Source organism: Lepisma saccharinum, chromosome 25 (assembly GCF_977018435.1).
Source record: "Lepisma saccharinum chromosome 25, izLepSacc3.1, whole genome shotgun sequence".
NCBI lineage: Eukaryota > Metazoa > Arthropoda > Insecta > Zygentoma > Lepismatidae > Lepisma > Lepisma saccharinum.
The window spans coordinates 30,358,220-30,379,702 of NC_139253.1; the positions used below are offsets into that span (position 1 = coordinate 30,358,220).

The 21,483-nt window shown below is 39.8% G+C and overlaps 1 protein-coding gene across 1 annotated transcript in view; it reads right to left on the bottom strand.

Annotated features, from left to right (window-relative positions):
* Window positions 1–21,483, bottom strand: part of tei (irregular chiasm C-roughest protein teiresias) — a 703,385-nt gene that overhangs the window by 315,392 nt on the left and 366,510 nt on the right. Inside the window, exon 2 of the mRNA XM_083111536.1 lies at window positions 564–950. Within this exon, the coding sequence (XP_082967662.1) occupies window positions 564–950 (387 nt within the window). The remainder of the gene's footprint in view (window positions 1–563; window positions 951–21,483) is intronic.

The following is a 21,483-nucleotide window of genomic DNA, read 5'->3' on the forward strand; positions in this document are numbered from 1 at the left end:
AAGGTTACATAATTTAGAACTACATAATTTGTATTCATGTCCAGATATTATTAGAATGATTAAATCAAGAAGACTTAGCTGGTCAGGGCATGTGGAACGAATGGGAGAGGAAAGAAGAGTTTGCAGGATTCTTGTTGGGAAGCCTGATGGTAAGAGACCTGTAGGAAGGCCAAGACGAAGATGGATAACGTTGAGATAGACCTAAAGGAAATCCGTAAGGATGGCTCTTGCCCAGGAGAGGGGCAGATGGAATGCTTGTGTTGCTGCAGCCATAAACCTTCGGGTTTAAGAAGGTTAGTCAGTTAGTTCAAAGTCTCACAGTAGCGTCGTCCAGTTCGCTGCACTTTTTTTTCTCTCAGATGTCTAGTTGGTTACAAAGTGCAACACTGAGTGCAACTGCTTTGTTGAAGGGTTGAGAAACCCTGTCGTAAAGTATAAACATTTAGAAGGACACACGGCTGCAAACACAGCAGTCAAACTGAAAGGCAATGAACGAACAGGCATCGTGCCCTAAAAGTACAGTCTTGAGTTTCAATGGAGGAAATATAATGCTATGCACTCACCCATAACGACGATCCAGACTGGCTTTGAGGTAGTGACGAACCCCGCTGCATCCTTGTCCTGGCACTGCCAGATGCCGTCATCCTGCAACATAACACTTGTGATCACTAACTGTGTGTCCCCCTTGAGCCGCCCCATCCGCGGAGTTTCTTTGATCGGACGTCCGTTCTGGAGCCATCCCGACTCGCCGGTAACGTTCAGCTCACACGCCAGCACCACCTCCTGACCCTGCTTCGCCACGAGCTCCGTGATGTGCGAGATCCCGTAGACGCCGCCGCCCCCGTCCGAGTCCTGGTGGGTGAAGGTCAGGTTGGCCTCTGCGTCATCTTTGTTCGCGTCCGTTGTGTGGCGGTGGTGACGTAAAGAGTGCGATGTCGACACTGTGTGACCTGCAATGGAAATAAGGAGATTGTCAGCGTTCAGTTGAGTATTGGTGAAATCGTTTAAAAACACATGACTCCTATTTTTATTACTTTACGTCGGTTTTATGCCTCTTTGGACTAACCGCGACGTTGAGGATGAATTATTTTGAACAAAATTGATTAAGGGAGGGGGGCAGGCAAGTTAATTTTCTGTCATAAGCGAGGTAGTGGTGTCATTTCCTGCCACCAGATTTTACAATGTTTTCTTTTTGTACCTTTTGATTTACACATCAAGTAACGTTTTGCAATTAGAATTTCATTTTATGGAGTCTTACTAACGTTGACTTATTTGGTCTTTCAACCTGATCCTTCGCTTGAGGATTTCATGAATCGAACGCGGGTCTTATGCGTCCTGTCATGTCGCTACGGTGTGAAACGTTGCTGTTGATTCGCTGGTTCCCAAGCAGCATGTGTCGCTTCAGTCTGAAATCTCCTCAAGTTAACCAATATAAGATAAAACTAACCCCCTTAACATTCCCAGAAAGCAATGCGTTATGCATTTAGCTCACGAAATCTGCTTTCTATGTAGGTATTTGCGTGTGAATATGTGTGTGTGTGTGTGTGTGTGTGTGTGTGTGTGTGTGTGTGTGTGTGTGTGTGTGTGTGTGTGTGTGTGTGTGTGTGTGTGTGTGTGTGTCCATATAGAAACTGTAGTGCTTTTATTTTTAGTTTTCAGTTATATTTTTCATTGTGTTCATAAAAATAAAATAATGAGCAATGTAATTAATGGTTAGTTCATGGCTTGACTGCTCGTATTCAAACTGTATTGCTTTAATTTTGTTTTCATTCTACTTTCATTACTTTATTATTCTGTTATTACTTTATTTTTCATTTATCTTTTTCATATTTTTAATTGTATACAATTAACTGTAAAGAAAACAATTGACACCTGTAATTGATGGTTAAGTGGAAGAGAAGGCATTAGTGCCTTAACTTCGCCATGTAAACAAAGTCGTAAAATAAATAAATAAATAAATTGATTGGTTTGGTTAATTTTACTTCGCTTTCCTGCCACTTTCGACTAATCGCGAAGATGAGGAAGTCGTATGATGAAATTGATGAAGGGACACTCACTACAAACACCCATGCCCTGTCTGGGATTTGAACCTGGGACTCCATCCCCTGAACATTGCAACATACCGTGAAGGCATGTAAGAGACGCGCATCTCCCCCGTTTGTGGAGGTGATGTGATCGGCACCACACTTTGGCCGCCTTTAGCCTCCAGAATTGTTCCCAAGTACAAATTAATTCGAGGCTAGGTAAACCCCAGAGCAGTCAGACTTGAAATGACCCAACCCCGTGAATCGAACCCTGGTCTCACGCGTCTAATATCAGGCGCCCTAACGACTGTACTGCTAACTAGATTCATAAACTGTGTAAGTTATTTGTTAATTTTTCATGCGTGAGATATTTATGAACGCACCATTTTACACTCAATAGTGTCTTCAATAAAGATAAATAATTCTCAATTTCTCTGTGAGCGTATCCCACAAGCTTTGCCCTATTTCCCCTTGACGAAGATTTTATTTGACAGGTAAACATAACTTTTACGGCAAAGTACCCTTCACCTCAGAGTAATTGTTAATCAAGACTGTGTCGAGCCGTTATCATTTTACACGAATTACCACAAAACAATTTAAAATCATTGGATGTGATGAGAAGGACTATCGGAAAGAGTTTGAAATAGAAATAGAGGTGAGTTATCATGGAAATAATACCAAATTGTGGCGGACGGCAAAGGCATTGAAAGGAAAGCATGGAAAATGGGCGAGAAGTGAGGGAGATGAAACATAAAACATGAAAGAAGTACTGAAAATATTTTGAAACAAGGCGTAAATATTCTCAAAATGAATTTAGGGAGATTATTGTACTGTCAAAGCAGAATCTCTTATTTTTAAATACACAGTATCGAATAATCATTGCTCTATATTAAGTGATATAATTAAACTACATGTTCTTGAATAAAATTTATAAAAAATAATAATCTCTTTCAACTGTACAACAGGTACACCACATCATGATGACAACAAAACCAAATAATATAAACTGTAAGATCCATTGTTACGGTGAACATAGCGGCAGAAATGTAATTAACGCAACTAATAATACATAGTAGACGCACATTTGTTTGTGGCATAAACAACAATTTGTCCATAAATGTTACTAACAAATTATGCGTACATGCAATTTATGCATTTTTACACCTGAATGGAGGCCTCCTCGATGGAGCAGTGGTAAAGTCGTCTCCTTGTAATCAAGGGGTTTCGTGTTCGATACCCGGCGAAGGCGCATAGTGGTTCGGATCCCACTTTAAACTGTAGGTGCTGTCCCGATTAGCCTTACTATGCATAAAGTGGACTTTAAACACCAACTCAACTGAATTGAACTTAAACCTGAAGGGGTAACTACACATGATTCAAGTTTGTGAAAGAACTATAAATAGAATAGCGTTCTTAATTTATTTCCGCATGCCGCGGTGAAAACTTTGTCGCGGTTGCTACTCACTTAAGCCACACGTCGTTCTCCAAGATTAAGAGAGTGAGAGAGGAAAAAAGAGCCAGGAAAGCGAAAAAAGCATAAGAAAAGAAAAAAAGCCAGCATCCGCAAGGAAACCAAAGAACACAATGTGACTTTGAAATATCTTTATTGAGAGGAAGTGAACTTAAGCTTCAAAGCCCTTCTATTGTATGAGTTCTTTACGCGATGTTGGCATGTTAAATGCCTGTTGGCTTTTAACAAGACGCAGGTGCCCCTAAGTCTTTTTTGGGGGGCGAGAAAAAGGGGGAGGGTAGATGCGGAATCGTTCAAGACTAAGAAGAAAGATAGCAGGGGCTTGAGCAATGTGGTCCGTAGTCCGCGTTCCTTGCCAGACCTCACAGGCATTACCATCATTCACATATTGTCGACAGCTCATTGTTGTTCCGCAGCGCCACAAGCACCTCTGGCGTCAATCCCAGTACCTCCTCCTGTGTATTTATAGGTCGCAGTGTCCATTGAGGAATATCAAGGGAGCTTTTAATTACATTGAGAAAGAGATTCGAACCGAAGGGGAAGAACGTGAAGGATCCTGGACGTGATTACGTAAAAGCTCCCCAGTTGCTATTTGGACTTTCGCCTAGACTTCAAAATGGCCCTGGCTTTAAGTATAAGACATTTTTCTATCACTAATGTCCCGATAGCAGGTCTATAAAACACTGACAATTTCAACAATAATTTATTTCATAAATATGGCAAGGAATGTATATAGATAAGGGTAAGAGATGCTGAACACTGGTCATGTTGCACTTCTAACATTACTGACTACTCACTTGACACGAAGTAAGGCAGAAATGTATATTGGAAGAACAGATGATGTTGACTGAAGGTGTCAATTACTTTACGAAGATTGTTACGATTCTGCTATTGAGGAGGTCTGTGTTCTTTAAGGCAAAATAACTTACTTTGGTTATGCACGAACCACATTAACATATATTTACTCCTTCCTTAATTTCTTACTTATTACATTTCGTCATGAGTGCATATCGGCCTTGCGTCGTGAGCCCATGTTGGGCGCCAATTATTTTCAATAATATCTTATTTCAATTTTTATGGTTAATTTGGAAATGCTATCATCTGTATTATTATTGCAAAATATTAAGGTTGTGGCTGTCGTGGCGTGGCATAAATGTAACACGTGGCCAACTTTTTCAAAAAAATTGCTCAAGACTTCTTTTCGGGACTTGCATTGCTTTGCAAAGAGCCCATATAAATTACTTTTAAATATAGGATTTTCATTGATTGATTTATTGAGTTTATTTTACATCGGTTTTATGCCGCATTTGGCTAAAAAATAGGATGAGTGATGATATGATGAAATTGATGAAGATACACTCACAGTGAGCATCCATGCCTAGGCTGGAATTCGAACCCGTGTACCCAGACGCCACGATGGGATCATAAAACTTTTTAACTTGTCCTCTTTTAAGCTGGAGATGCTAAGAAAATGTCATGTGTTTGTACATTGAATCGGATAGAAATACTATCAGGAAACACAAGAAATTTTTAAATTGTTGACTTGAAGTTAGCTTTAAGTCCACTTTTTCTTCACATAGGCTAATCGGGACTGAGCCTACAGTTGAAAGTGAAGTCAGAATCATTGCACAATGTACGATATGCGCCAAAATATACAGTACTGAAACTCGCGCATCTCGAACACGTGGTTGCGCATAGCTCCAGCTGCACGTGGCATAGCTCCAGCTGCACGTATTCGCAGTAGTAAAAAGGAAGTTGTGTTGTGCAGTTGTTGTTGGAAATGGGTCTCTCGACGGAGGAAAAAGTATTCATAGTTGAGCATTATTTCCGCTCATACAGAAGCGGTCGTGAAGGTGGACCGAGTTTGAAAAAGGTGACTGGTCTATATGCAACCCAAATGACAATCGTCCACTCCACATGCCCTAACCTAACCTTAGGTTTCCTGACAGTTATGCAACCCAAAAGGCACGATTGTTATTTGGGTTGCATATAGACCAGTCACTATATTGTAACATGTCTTATACTTTTGTTCATCTTTTCATTTCAGTATTGTATATTTTGGCGCACCGCTGTTCGAAGCCAGGATCTGTTGATTACAAGTCAGCAGCGCTAACAGGAAAGTACACTAAGAGAGATGGAAACAAGAGCTTGGGAACATGACCTTCCGAAGCAAGCTGTTACTCAAAGTGCAAAAGGGACGAAAATAAACATGTTCATAGGGTATCGCATGTGTATATAAAAAAAGGACATAAACAAACAGTGGATTGCGAAAGCAGGGCACATGAAACGCAGGCGTAATGCAATTAGTAGCAGTGCTTTGAGAACGGAAATAACCCGAATATTTGATAATGATGATGAATAGTATTGCGCGAGGGGTTGGTCTTGATGACCGGCAGATCGCCTGGGGAAGCGAAGCCTGCGGTGATTTCCTGTTAATTTGCTGTGAACGCTGATGGAGGAAGGGGGCCGAATAACCTGCGATAGTCGAAATTGTAGCTAGGGGCGGTCCCATTACGAAGTTTCGATCGGATAGTACTCATGATCGGCTGCCTTTATACATATATATCATTTCTACTTATTTTACCTATCGGTTACACTGGTGCAAAAACAAGATTAACTAATGGAATCAATAATTCCATTCTTACTTTACGATTGCATATAATGGGATTAGCTACGTCGGCTTGTAACTATGGGTTCAGTTCTAAACTGTTGTTTATATTCTGCTTACCTTACACAATCCCACCTCTTACATTAAGTACGACGATGAGAGTGAAAAATATGAAACTTTGCCAAAATTTGTGATTGGCAGTCGGTTAAAAGTTGAATCCGCACCACTGTGCATCCACCGTGACCCTTCGATCATTATGATCGAACCCGGGATCCCTTCTTCATTACCAGGTGACATCGTTATTACGACGCCATCAAGAAAAAACAGGAATGTTGAAATTTATTATGGGAGAATCTCATGTCTGAACAAGGGTTCGAACCTGAAATATTTACCTTCGTAGCGAGTAACTGTGACCACTCCGCCACGAGGACCGGTTTCTATTTGTTTCAGATATTAAACAATGCATATGTTAGCATAAAAGGGCGTATTACTCCGCGCTGTGAAGACAGGTAGGAAGTGTGGAGGTAAGGCTGCACGCATTCTCGATCTCGCGTTTATGCCCTAACATAGGGCAGCAACCAGGTCCGAACTGTTGAGGAGCTGGGTGGCACCCAAAGCTGCTAATGTAATGACATTGCTGGAAAAAAATTCCTCATCTGAGAGCAACCTCCCAGTAACTCGAATTCAGGTCTCCAAGCGAAAGCTTGCCAACACACCCCAGCTCTTTTCTTTGTTTTGTAAATATATATATTTACTCGGAAATGTTAATATAGTGCAGAAGGTGGACATAAGAAAATCTCACAAGTATGTAAATCATTCGTTTACATCGTTATGTATACTCTGTCCCGCAAATCTCTGGAGCAAATGAACAGATTCAAGTCTCTGCGCAAGTAGTGACGCGACTGCAGTTACCAGCCTTCGCAGCAGCGTGTACTACTTCGTTCTGCCCACCCGATTTCTCCCCTTCTCTGCCGCTATGCTCGGCTTTGCTCCAGGGATAGCCGGGACAGAGAATAGTGACGATGAATAATTAACACTACAGCGTTCATGGATACCGCCTGTTCCGTTGTCGACACTCGAACTTCTCGTCAAAGTTTCCGAGTTTGAGTCCCACCTGGACATGGGTGTTCTTTGTGAATGTCCCCCCTCATCAATTTCGCCTGATAATTCATCCTCATTATTGTGAATTACGAATAGTGGCAAAAAGAGACGTAAAATTGCATACAGTTTAACAGACACACACACACACATACAAATACCTAGGTGTGTATACATTATTGGCATGCAAAATATGCAACATGCCTGACTTGCATATCAAGCGTATTAACACCATTATTGAACGAAGTAAAAGAAACCCCATTTTTTTCATCCAGTACTGTCCAATATATGTCAAGTATCATAGCTCGATTAGACCTCGGATCTTTAGGTTTCTAAAATAGGCTCTAAAATCCTAAAATAGGTTCGAAAAACCCTAAAATAGGTCCTAAAAATCATAACTTAGGCTCGAAAAATCCTGAAGTAGGTTCAAAAAAATTAAAATAGTTCAAAATTCCTGAAAAATGCTGATTACGTATAGTCACCGGCAATGAAAATGAGACACCTATATCCTGAAATATGTACTAACTTGCATAACGATATGTGTGTTGCCTAACCCTACGGCAATGGCAGAACTTAACATTGGAGATTTGCTATTAAAATCCACTCCTCGCCGTATAGTTAGGCAACAATCTTTTTTTCATGTTATCCACAGTCAAACTCCGCAATTTTGTCTGTGGGGATCATCTAATATGCTGAAAATAATCTTTCAACAAAAACATAGTCAATGGTGGAAACTTCAATGCTGAAATGTTAGTTTGCAAGACGTGTGTGCAAGTGAGCAAGACAGCACAACTCAGACCACTTTGGGTTTGTACAGGTAACAGTGGCACCATGGGTGTCCGGAAGGGGGGAAAGGGGGCCACGCCCCCCCTGGAAAATGAATGGGTACTTAAAAATTATATATTTCACACATAATTTCATTTACATCACAGTAAATTTATGTTAATTATTATAAATTCGTTGAAGAAACATGATAATTTCAGACTGAAATAGCGTTTTTAGAAGGGGACATCACTATTTTGTAGGAAAATATGTGTCCTTTGTCCCCCCTGGAAAAATTCCTGCGGACGTCCATTAGTGGCACCAGACATTTTGCTTTGTTTAGAGGTTTTAAAAATTACCATGGACTTGGAGGAAGGGAAATCGACGGAGAGCATGTTTCAAACACGTTTGTTATTGCATTTTTTCGTGACCAAAGAAAACAAATCCCTCTGTGCGACATAAAAATCCTGTAAAATCTTTAAAAATATATAAAAATCTAAAAAAAAAGGCTTGATTTAGGCGCATAAACCTAAAATAGTTCTACCAAGCAAAATAGGTGTTTTTAGGCACTATAAAACTTCATCTGTTGTTGCGTTTTTTAAAGAAACGCTGACATAACTTGTTATTTCTTACACACCTGTAAAGGAAAGAATAGGTTAAAAACTTAAAATTCAAGGTCTATTAATAACTGAAAGATAACCTCTTTACAGGACAGTTCATAAAGTAGAGAACAATTTTAACAAACTAACTTAAAAAACAGTGTGAAAAGAACTATCAGGTTATGGTTGGATAATTCAACACCAGATTCAGCGAAGAGCCTCACTCGTGATACTCTTGATGTAAATTTTACAGCGACCAGGATTTGCTGCATAACATTTACGGCCATCAGAGATAAACAAGCCATTTCTTTCTGGATTTGTCCCGTTACAACATACTGTAATGTTCTTCAATGAGGCAGTTGCGCAATGTAGATAGCCTCATTATTGCATTTTTACCGCCAGGCGAATCGCTGACTCTCAACTCTCTTGCTTCACGCACCGTCGTAATGGTGCGTATTAAAAATGGATGCACGCATTGTGTACTGGTTCACGTTTTCAGGTATTGTCAACATGAACAAAGAGAGAGAGGGAGAGATTTTTGTGTCCGATCTGGAAGATATTAATGCGTGTCACGTTGCTTTGTTCCCACGAGAAAATAAAAAGCGTTGTGGAGGGTCCAACATGGCGGCTAGGTGCGTGTCAGATTTGTACGACGAGGCTATCCTGAGAGAACAAAGGGTGTCGGACATCAAACAATGTTTTTCCGAAGCGTCGGAGGGTTTGACATAAACGAATTCTAGAATGAAATATGATAGACCGAAAACAGACTTGTACATCTGTTAATGCTAGGTTTCACACTAGGAAACATAGTATTCGTACTGTTGGAATTGCAATTGATATATAAAATGAAGAGAAGGCGAATCAGCAAATGTTGTTTAGAACAAATTTAACTTATTTCTCGTAACTATACATACAGGGTGAGTCATAAGTCTCCATACAAATGATGAAAACGGTGACTAATGTTTATTTTTCCTTCTCAGGCAGGTGAACCAATAAAAAGAGATGTCACTAAAGAAGGAAGAACGGATTGACATCATTCTGTTGGCTGGGAGTGGTACCACCCGTCATGTAGCACGTACATTCAATGCAACCCACAGAACGCAGATAACCCATGACACCGTAGTCAAACTTATCAAGAAATTCAGAAGGACAGGTTCTGTCGCCGACGAAAGCAGGCCTGGGAGATCAAAGACAGCAACATATGAAGGGAGGGTAACGCAGTTGCCACGGTGTCATTAGTTATCTGCGTTCTGTGGGTTGCATTGAATGTACGTGCTACATGACGGGTGGTACTACTCCCAGCCAACAGAATGATGCCAATCCGTTCTTCCTTCTTTAGTGACATCTCTTTTCATTGGTTCACCTGCCTGAGAAGGAAAAATAAACATTAGTCACCGTTTTCACCATTTGTATGGAGACTTATGACTCACCCTGTAGTCCCAGGAGTGAGCAGAGCAAAGCCGCGCATAACAGCAGAGAAGGGTAGAAAGCGATTGGGCGGAGCAAATCAGTGCGCGCTGCTGCTCTCTCGCGTTCATTGGTCAAACTCTATCGAGTCACTTCTTGCGCAGTGGACTTGTTTTTGTTCGATTGCTCCACAGACTCCTTGGACAGAGTATAGGGGTCTTTTTTATGTCATTGCGTTTTTTTCCTTTGTATGTAGCCAAGCAGAAATGACAAATATCAGCGAATTACTGTGCTAAGAATGAAATATGTGAATTTCATGGTACATATTTTGAGATATATTGGATTTTTTTACATTTTGAATACCAACAAGTGTATAAAGTGCACTACACGGTACGATTCCAGGGTTCCCGGGTTCGAATTACGACCTGGGTATAGGCGTTCTTTGTGAGTATCTCTTCAACAATTTCATCAAATCATCACTTATAATCATCGTCTTGAATCCCAAAAGTGTCAGAGAAGCGTAGTTGTGACAAAAATTAAATTTCTAATGAGACAGGCTTGTGAGACAGACACAATATAATTTCTCCAAAAATCTGGCAATTTTTCTCTGATTGTGTGATCAATGATGACTAATCAACAAAAAGAAAGAAGCGTTCATCTCGTAGTCGGGGATCAAATCCAGGACCGAGGACATCTGTTGTTAATATGCTGATGATATTCTCCAAAAGCCGTTTTTATTACAATTGTTCACTCCACGATTACTAATTAGATGCAGTTCTAATTGTTGCACGCTGGTTCCTATCCTCCAGTCATGTTACCACAGCCACAACTAGACATTGTTGGCATTCTTCCCTCGGTGGGTAGAATAGAGATCCGGGGGAGTATTTATTGCAGCATCCAGAAAGAACTCCTCCGGCCGCGTTAATCTCCAGCCTCCAGGTTGGAGAACAGAGATAAGCTTAATGCGGTTGTTAGAGTGCCGGTTCGTTCGCGGGCGCATGAGAAAAGCCCCCGGAACAGAGGTGGCGATCTCGAGAGACGAGCGTTTGTACTGATTCCGCCATTACCATGCCACATCTCTGTTATTGCTCTCGTTGGGCTAACCACGCTCTGCGCTACACGAGTGGGGACAAGGTGGAAATGAAAAACCTGAGGGAATTAGCTCGGCATTATCCGGTTTGGCAATAACAAGATGTCGTTCCCTGAGTTCATGATATAAAGACCCCCGGATTCCGTTATCTTTCTCAAATTACTGTCGCTGCGTCCTGTGGTTTTCGCCGGCAACAATTGCAGCGCTTAATAAACGGGTATACTTTTTCTCTTGCGAAGCGCGTCGTTGGCAAACAACTTGCAAATTATCCACAGTCAGGGAATTTCCAACGGTTGGGCAGAAATTTAACACTGTTTCGCATTTTGGCGAAGTTCTCCTAGGGAGAATAAACAACCTCGGAGGAAGGGTACAAACAAACGGGCAAACACGATTGGTTGACTTCTAGCAACGCTTTTGTTTGTCTTTGGGTTAGGTTGACCGTAGCGGTGAAAAGGTAATGAACCGGAATAAAGAAATCCATGCGTCATCGGGGATCGACGTGGACATATCTTATTTCGAAAGCCCCCACGCTAATTAATGCACTTGTTTGTAGGAACTGAGATAAATTAGTAAATGGATTTTCCTATTGTATTTTTCTCATTTTATTATCTTTTCGAACATTCTTTGGCTAATCACGATAATAAGAAGGAAAGATGATTTGCCGAAAGAATGCTCACAAATAAACAAGCATACCGAAACTGGGATTCGAACCCGTGAACGCTCGGCCACTGACTCGATAGATTAGGTTCTTACTTGAGTTACTTGTTCACAGCATAAAGAGCATTGTTCTACGATACAAGCTAAATTCATCCCCAAGTAAAGTACTTTAGTGGATGGAACAACACTTGTTAGATTTTTATGGCCAATTGGATGTACCTGAAACCGTGATCCGATATACATACTTACTTCACTATCATGTCTCTATTATAATTCGTGCAAAACAATTATGTACTGATTAATAGAATTGTTTCTGGATGCACTTAGACGTCAACCTGGTCAAAACATGTACAAATTATGTTTGTCGCATCATCAATTACGCTTGTTCATTATTCATCCTCATTATTGAGATTAAGTCAAGAGATAGAAAAGAAACGTGACCGCTCTAGGGCCAAGATGAAATTCAAGTATAATTCCCGGTTTTCAAGACAAACTTTCCAAAGATTCAAGGATGCAAGCAGATGCTTTCAACCTTACATATTACTGCCTATCACCACCCGCACACATAATCATAATCACACAAATATAAAACAATATCAAGAGAGTGTGTATATATACATTTAAAATTTTTAAAGTGCAGATTTCACATTTGCCATTTCACTTACTCAGACTTGAAATATATCTACAAACACAAGTCACAAATGTTACGGGATATACTAATCTACGAAAAATTGTTAACCGCATAAGAATTTCAAACTCAAATTTAACCAATCAATTTCAAGATATCTGATCTTTCAATAATCCTCCGTCTGGTAGATAGATTGTTCTGCATAAAAGCTAAATTGTGAAAAAACTTGATTTTTTTTTAATAAAAGTTGCAATTTTTCACGTCTACGGAGACAAATCCACGCAGAATCCACGCATAATTCCCGGAGCCAATAATTCACGCATAATTCCCGGAATTCATGGAATTTCCGGTGAATAGCCACCCTAGTCAAAATAACTAAGGGACAGCAGGAATTTTAAGTAACATTTGGAGACTAACAACTCGTATGTTTATTGAAGTACTTATAATCAGATATGTTACTGAGGTTCTTTTTCGATATATCTTCCAAGATACAATATTGTGCTATTAATCATTTCTCAGCTAGTAGCTATACTAAAATACACAAACAGACTTCAAAACTGAAATCTCCAAAACCACATGAAAGATTTAATGTTTCAATGTATTCTAGTCTAAGTTAATTTGTATGTTTTTTAAAAATATTCTTGGATATATATTATGATTCTCGTATTTTATGATAATATATTTAAATTTAAGGACTTAAACATATAAAAATAAAAGCCAACGTAACTATTTGTATATTATCATTCATAAAATGCTGTCGGAGTCTTTGTAAGGTGTTTTCAGCAGTGTAAACTTCTATGTAATAAATAAATAATGGTTAGTACGCGTATTATGAGGTTCAAAGGCAGGTTTCGAGTTCGAAATCCTGTATGCATGGATGTCCATTGACATCATAGAGTTGAAATTGGAGAGATAGAAAGACAAATGAAAATATTTACAAAATTTAAATCAACATTGTTATTACCACTTTTTCTCCACAAGAGAAGAGAATTTATTTGAAATGTTTCTCCAAATCGACATCCACAAACTAAACTTTTCTGATGCCAAACTCCCTACTGGACTGATATTTTTTTTAACCTAACTTGAACATCTACTGGAAATTTGATTAAAATTTATATTTGTCCCGCTTCACAAGATTCCACAAAGTGTTCTAAACACAATTTCACGCACCACTTGCGTCCGTTAACTCAATTTTCAAGCTCAAAATTTCCCCCCTCGAACAAGAACGAGCCGCGACTTGATGGCGCACTCATGACAGCATGTCAGGAAACACTTTTCCAACCAATCAACCGAGAAACTGGCTGCCTGGAATGAATCCAGAAGCTGTGTTGACCTCGGGTGACGTCACTGTGTGTTTCAACCCAGTTACGTCAGACTTGAGTCCCTTTCCTTCCTTCCTCTTGGCTGGTCCCCGCGGCAAATCTATTGCATGACAAAGTGAAACTTTAGCAAGCCGCGGGAAGAAGTCGGATTAATAGTTTTAAAGAACTTTCAGAGAGGTTCGCGGATCCAGCTGGGTTCTGGGTGTGTTGAAGACAGAAATTCGTGTCGCCATGTGAATGATAATACTTCTCCTTTTCACAAATTCAAACATAAAATAATGAGTCCACCTGTAAATTATTTCCCAGTAATTTCAGGCTTCCAAAAATAGTGTAAAGCTGGAAATTTGGGGAGATTTACCCTATGAATAATACCCAAAAGATCCCAAAAAATTACAAGTCTGTATCGACTAAATATCACGAATTTAGAATGGAAGCCATAAACTGAAATCATGTCCATTAAACATAGAAGCTTGGAACCACAGACAATCTACAAGAGAAATTATCATTGAACGTAAATTAGAGTTTTCGATTTTTGTGAAATAAGAATCAAATAACAACCCTATTTTTATCCTAATGTTATTAAATAAAATAATCAGCTTCGTATTATACAACAGCAACAAGTACTTTGTTTTATTTCCGTGTAACTTACACAGAGGTAAGAATTAGACTGTGAATATAGAGATTTGCGTTAACAGTGCCTGTGAAAATTTATGCCTACCACTAATAATAATAATAATAATACACATAAAAATAATAATCGGGGACTTTACTTTTCATCAGCTGGACCAAACAGAATTTCTGTTATTCATATAATCCATTAAAAAAAGTTTTGATATTACTTTCTTTGGTAGGACAGCACAATGGTTATTATTCAAATAATAATAATTATTATTATTAATTTGCCTATTTTTATATTATTTTGTTATTCTTATGAACCTATTGATTGTAAATATTATTATTATTATTATTATTATTATTATTACTATCATCATTATTATTATTACATGTGGGACGACTGATCATGGAAGTTATAGAGGCTACGCACTTTTATGCGTTAATTAATGCGTTTACTTTTCCGTGTACGGGGTGGTGTAATATCGTCGCACCAATGCCAAAACAACGAATGTGATAATCTTCCTTTTGAGGTAGAAGCATTTTAATGTTCAAGATTTACATTTGGATAAATGTTGTCATCGGTAAAATATGTCCATACTTATGGCTGATTATAGGTCATAAAAGTTAGCATAGTAATTTATCAACAAAACTTACACATTTCGTGGTATTTGGCATTGGTGCGACAGTAATAGAATCTAGGAATACTAGAAATCGAGACTAGCTTACATGAGAGCCACAGGAAGGTACCCCAGACAACTAGTTTGACCATGACTTTCCTACACCTCTTCATCCGCACTAACCATTGTACTACAATGAAGCAAAATTAAAAATCAAACCAGCATCTGTGCTCTGAGCATGATTGAACGAGACGGGAGAGTGGGGAAGGATTTGGAACGGAATAAGTCGCAGCAACAAAAGCTGCTGATTGCGGCTGATGACGCGCAGCATCCCAGAGGAGCCGTGAAAGTAATGTACGTCCCACCGAGAGGGTAGCTGGAGGCAGAGCATCTCTCCGTTGCTCTCCAAAAGCGTTTAGTCTCCGCCGTCCTTGCGGGGTTGTTTGTCAACGGTCCCCCCTGCAAAGGGAGGGTGGGGGGAGATGCGAAATTAAAAGGGTTTGAATTCCCCTGTCGCACCACCAGTTTCCAGAACGGCTGCCGAGGTGTGATCAATAACGTGTCCATAAGTCAGCCTCTTGCATTGTTCGTGTGAAGCAGATATCGGCCCCTGGCCTGGAGGGGAAGAAGAAAAATCCCCTGCCATTTCTTCCGCACGTTGCGCAAAGCGGTTCGGCGGGTTGCAGACTTTAAGGATATCCGCATTAGTTTCAGTTAGGGAATGATTTCATTTTACCCAGCTGTGAGCAGCACGTCAATAAATTGTCTCAGCAGCAAATGTTACACGTATCTCTTACCGAAATGTTCACGCTTGCAAATACTTTAAGCCTTTTCGATGGCTTGGTGTTTACTACACTTTTACTTTGGAATCAAGATATCTCGGGTTCAATTCCAGGAGAAGACACATTACTGAAACTACATTCTTGCAGGCCAACAAGGCCTCCGGCGTCTGGACTAACAGAAAGTACAATCCTTTGTAGGTTTGTGTGTTATCCTGTGTTTTGTCCTTATTCATACAGAGGGCACCTTTACAGCCTAAGCTTTTAGTATGAGTAAGGAGATTTTTAGTTCTTAGAAAGACGTGGTGACCTTAGTCACTGTACAACGAGACGGGGCACATAGCTTAAGTGCTGACGCATATGACGTTGTATGAGAACCAGAGGAACGTAACTCCAAAATGCTGTGTTCTGTTTTTGTTTTCTATGTATTACCTCTGAAAATCTCTCTTAAGAGTCAGATTGACGTATCTCCACTTCTGATCCTTAGCAGTGAGGTGCAGTCACGTATTTTCAATTTACTGGCTCGTTTTAAGAGTCAGATATGTTCCTAAGAATACATTATTTCCTCTCTCCTGTAAATTCGTCATACCGTAAAGTTCTCCTAGGAAACGGGATCAAACCAGGGACGTTTAGATGTCCCGATGGGTGATGTAGTTCACTGATCATTCATCCTTGATTATGGAGCAACACGCTTATTATGGTAAGCTTGATGGTAAGTTGCGAGAGGTACTAATTACGCACATTCAAGAGATGGCAAAACACAACCATTTGGGTTTTACGCTTTCAAGTCTGGATCACACATGGTTCAAAGAGGTCTTTGCTGATAGCTCTGACCTTCAGAGTGAACACTCAGACGTGAGACGGTACAGCTCTCCCAAATCTCTCGTGCTACATCCTAGCCACAGTCTCATGGAATGAGGCCTCCCCGCCCGTTGCACTCAATACTTCTTCTCTCTCCTTTCTCCATAATGCCGAGTGCAATACCACTAATTCAGGAAGTTTGGTTAACTTCTTACATGGCACTCCTTGGATACCTATGAGTGCAATGGCTGGTAATTGGGTTTGGGTTTATGAACGTCATGCCTGATAAAGTTTGTCAGTGTTACGAGGGATGTTACGATGCGACGAATTGTCCTTTCAAAATGCATAAAATACGAATATTGCATAAAAAGTTAAAACAGGTAGAAATAGCATAATAGGAGTTTCATTCTATTCAAGGCATAAATTTCATACTCAGTTTAACCATAACACAAATGAGGTTTACAAACTTCAGGTACAGTGACGAACACCTCTGGTTTGCAAAAAAAAATATTGACTTGCAATAGGATCGTTACAACCCAGAAGTCTCCGTGACTGCAAAGACTTGAAAGGAATTGACGTACATCGATCTATGCTGCACGGATGCATATATACAGGAGATAAAATGTCGAAACGATGGCATGACAAGCAAATTGTTACTAACAAAAGTTATCTCTCGACTTCCTCAACACGATGTGAAGGTTTGTTGGTGTTCTTGGCGACACCATACATATGTGAAGATAAGCACAGTAGCTAGATATATTGGCGCCCTAGGTAGGATTGTGGTTTGGTGCCCTCTATTCCCAATACCAAGCTCCGATATTATACAGGGTGTCCGGGCTAGAAATATACAAAAATAACTGCTTATAATGCCAAAACGGCTCCTTGTATTGTCTCGTGGTGAAGCTCAGTCGATAGACCATCGATTCCAGATTTCAGTAGTCCACTTGTAAGATCAGTCGTGCTGTTGAGTACGCATGCGCAGAAACTGCCTAGCCATCTAGATCCACAGATATGACACTATTAGACTCTCTGCATGCGGCTTCATTAAAAATGTTGTGTACAAGGGAAAAGTTCACGATTTGGGTGATTTGAGGCAGCGTATTGTTGTGCTAATAACTCCTCAAATGCTGGTCAACACTTGACACGAGCTTGAGTATCGTTTGGATATCTGTCGAGCTACAAATGGTACCCACATTGTAGTGTACCAGCTTACATAAACACTTTCTGAGTTACTTTGTACAAAACTCGGACAAGAAAGTTAATAAACTTTACAGATGCTAAAATATTTGTGTGTATTTTTGTATACTTCTAGTACGATATTTTCTTATTCTGTACCATGTTTTGCGATATTTACATCCTAAAAATTTTGTAATCAGGAAACAAAGAAAACTCATTAAAAAATAATATAATAATTAAAGTTCGAAGGTTGCATTTTTGATTTTTTTAAAAAAAGTTAAGCAATGTTAAGAATAATTCAGTTATGTCCTAGTATCTGAAGAACATCTTTAAAAATGTACTATTACTAGTGCTTTGACAAACAGAAAATTCAAGCAGTGTGCTACCAGCCTACAAGTGAAAGAATTAAAGTTTAAGAATAATAATTTATATTTAAATAAAATTTGCACACGGTGATCCCGAAAAGGATGTTTCTAGGGGTCACTTCATTACTTGAAAATCTTCAAAGGGAATAAGGGTCGAGTAACACCTTGTATGTTTTCCTTCCCCCCAATACCCCTACAAAGTACAAATTTACGCATATTCTGACTTAAGCTTTGAATGGTGCTCTAGGCTTTAGATCCGTCTAGCCTACACCTCGCTACAGGCCTGATGAAGATCTCTGTAAAATACTTTCTACACACTCCATCCAACTTTCGTTTCATGAAGACACAAATATTTTTCCAGTGAACCTCGAGTATATACTACCCAGCAACACAATGATGTTACTTTGGCTGCATTTCTTCAGGATGTTTCTTTGGCGAGCGCCACGCAAGCCATGGATGGGTGACTGGTTGACATCGGAACGGCTCGACAAGAAAGGAGTTGCTCCAAATTGAATTTGACTCACGCGCAGCCGGGGAAGTGAAGCAGGGGAACGGGACGGGAGGAAAGGAAGAGCTTCGAGAGAGAAGGAACAACGTAGTGTCGAAAGAGGTAAAGGTGAGGAGGATACGGCAGTGGCCGGGAATAAGAAGAAGGAAGGAGAGAAATGGTGGAGAATAACAAACAGGTCAGAAACCATTGGCTTTTGCACCCGGAGAACCTTTCGAAATCGAAAGCAAGAGAGTCGGGTCTTTGAATGGCATTAAGACCTTCTAGGGAGGCATTTTGCGAAGTTGAAACACCATAGAATGTACCAAAAAGCCATTAGTCCTCGAGAAACGAAAGTAGGATTTGGTGTTCAACGAAAATTCATCAAAATTACATGTACAGTCATGAGCAATAAAAATGGGACACCTAGATCCTGAAATACTGGTTTTCCTGCAACGTGTTATGTGTGTTGCCTACCTCTACAACGGTGTCATTGCAAATTTATTGAAATCCACTCTTTGAAGTAGAGTACTCACATCACACATAGAAAATCCGCTTGACAGACCCCTTCCATCAAAATGTTATTTCAGTATATTAAGGTTATCCCATACCGCAGACAACTTTCCTTGCCAAGCCTGTCTAAGTTATGGGGTAACTTTGGTCACGATTATCTCTAGAACCAATCGACAGAAAATTTTCAAATTTTACATGAGCATTGAGAAAGGATGTTTCTAGAGAATTACTTTTCGATATTTTCATTATCTGCATTGACGTTCCGAAAATTAAATAATTTAACGGCAACCCTGCAGAGATCCCAGTCGGATCTCCGTTGAACTTCATTCACAACTAATGGGCTGGTAGTAGAGGGGGGAGACCTGGGGGTGAAAAGTATTCCAATATATTATATATGAATCGCCATTGAATACCTGCAAGGTTGTGGATGTCCAATTAGGGAATTTCCCCACAACCAGTGTACTTCTAAGCGTTACTGCTCTTTCTGTTTACTCTTTCCATAACTTCTCGTACCTTTTGTGTTTCTGTCTTCCGAAAATGCTCACCATTCTTCTTCCCGTAATTAGGAAAAATTGCATACTTATTCTTCAGTTATTTCTCTTTGTGTATGCCTTCCCTCTTTTCTGTTTTCCTCTCTTTGTATTTGTTTTTTAATTTAAGAATCAATGTCTTCGCAGTCTTACTCCCTGTTTTGTGAATTCGTTCATAACTCCTCCACACTCGATTCTCTTTAACTCTCTCTCTCTCTCTCTCTCTCTCTCTCTCCACATCCCCTTTCTCCGTTCCTACCCTAAATGCATGGATTATTGGGGCAACAATTGACACAGTTCACAGTTCTAATTTTGGTTCCATTTAAACGAACGTGTCTGAGATTATCAACTGATGCACGTTTAGTGCATGAAATGGAAGAGCAGATGATAAAAGTTCCATAATATGCATTTATTTTGAGATTTAATGCACCAAATGTGCATCATTAGCAGTTTACACACTGTAATGTGTTACTGAAATAAACACATTTAGATTTGTGTCAATTTACACATTTTTGGTTCCTTGTGTGTAGTAGCCTTTACTTATGTTATCTCTCTCTCGCTCTCTCCCCCCCTCTCTCTATTTCTATATTTCTGTCCCTCTACATTAATTATGGGCTCTTCCCATATTCTTGACAGAGCTTTCTACTGCTATATCCCATTCAATATTTGTTCAGCGTCCATACACTTTACAGGAGAATGTTTCAAGCTCTGAAACGAGCCCTGTTGTTACTTCCGTTAAGTTTATTTTATACGGCACTAGGGTAGCACTAATTTGCACTAGCTTCGTGCACGTGCAAACATGTACTTAGCGAGAACTCCACACACCTTTTCCTCCCTCACGATTAATATTTGTTCGCATATCTCGCGAATAACATTGCTACTGCAGAGAGCTACAAGGTTACGAGCGGTGATAAAGGATCGTAAAAAACCATAAGCTGTGTGCCTGCGTGGTGATGCGGAGAATTGAGTTTTTCCGCGCTAACGGACAAGGGCTTCATATTACAGCCTGGTCCCATTTCTTCTACGGGCATTTTCCCTTCTAATGATTTCCTTCGACACTTTGTAAATTCATATTTTCTTGCCATCTGCATTATAGTACATGGGGCTTGTTTCTCGGTGGAGGGATGTTTGGTCTTTATACACGTTTTTCCCTTGTGGTTATGTCCCACTTCTAGCTTCAAAGTGGATTTTACAATTCCTCCTCGGTGATAAAAGCGGGAAAAATAATATACTTAAATGGAAGTGAAGCAGTTGATATTTTCTCGTAAAATGCCGAGGGGGGCCAAAAAATGTATTCACACTTCAGAAAAGAAACAACTGTAAAAGTGTTAATACTGAATTTGTACAGACATTAAGGGTTGACTATAATTCGTGTTTGAATTTTACAATTACGATTAGAGCAGGTCCAGAGTTTGAATCCCGGCCTGGGCAAGGGCCCTCTGTCAGTGTCCCTTCATTAATGCATCCCGATCTTCGCAATTAACCAAACGTGGTAGAAAAGCGAAATAAAATAAACCCAATCAATCAATCAATCAACAATTACAACAGCTGCTCAAAGTTGTCACGTCCGTGCCTAGACACTTCTGGTTTGGGAGAACTATTGCTCGAGTAACTTTAGTCAAAGCGTCCGCTAGGTGTGTAAGTGATGACCCTTTCTGGATATATCCAAATACGAGCCTTTCTTTTGCCCACTACAGCCCGATAATTGCAGCCTTGCAGTTCAACGATGCTCTGGCGTCTGGAGCCAAGGCCAGTCTGTGCCTTTTTTCACCATCTCTAATGCAAATAGATGAGATTTAAAGCCAAAACTGATATTCAATTTTGAACAAAAATTTCAATTTAGGATCTTATAGTAGGGAAATATTGTAATATCAGAGCTATAATTTTCTTTAGAGGAAACATACACATTCAAAGTTTTAGCAGAAAATATGTAT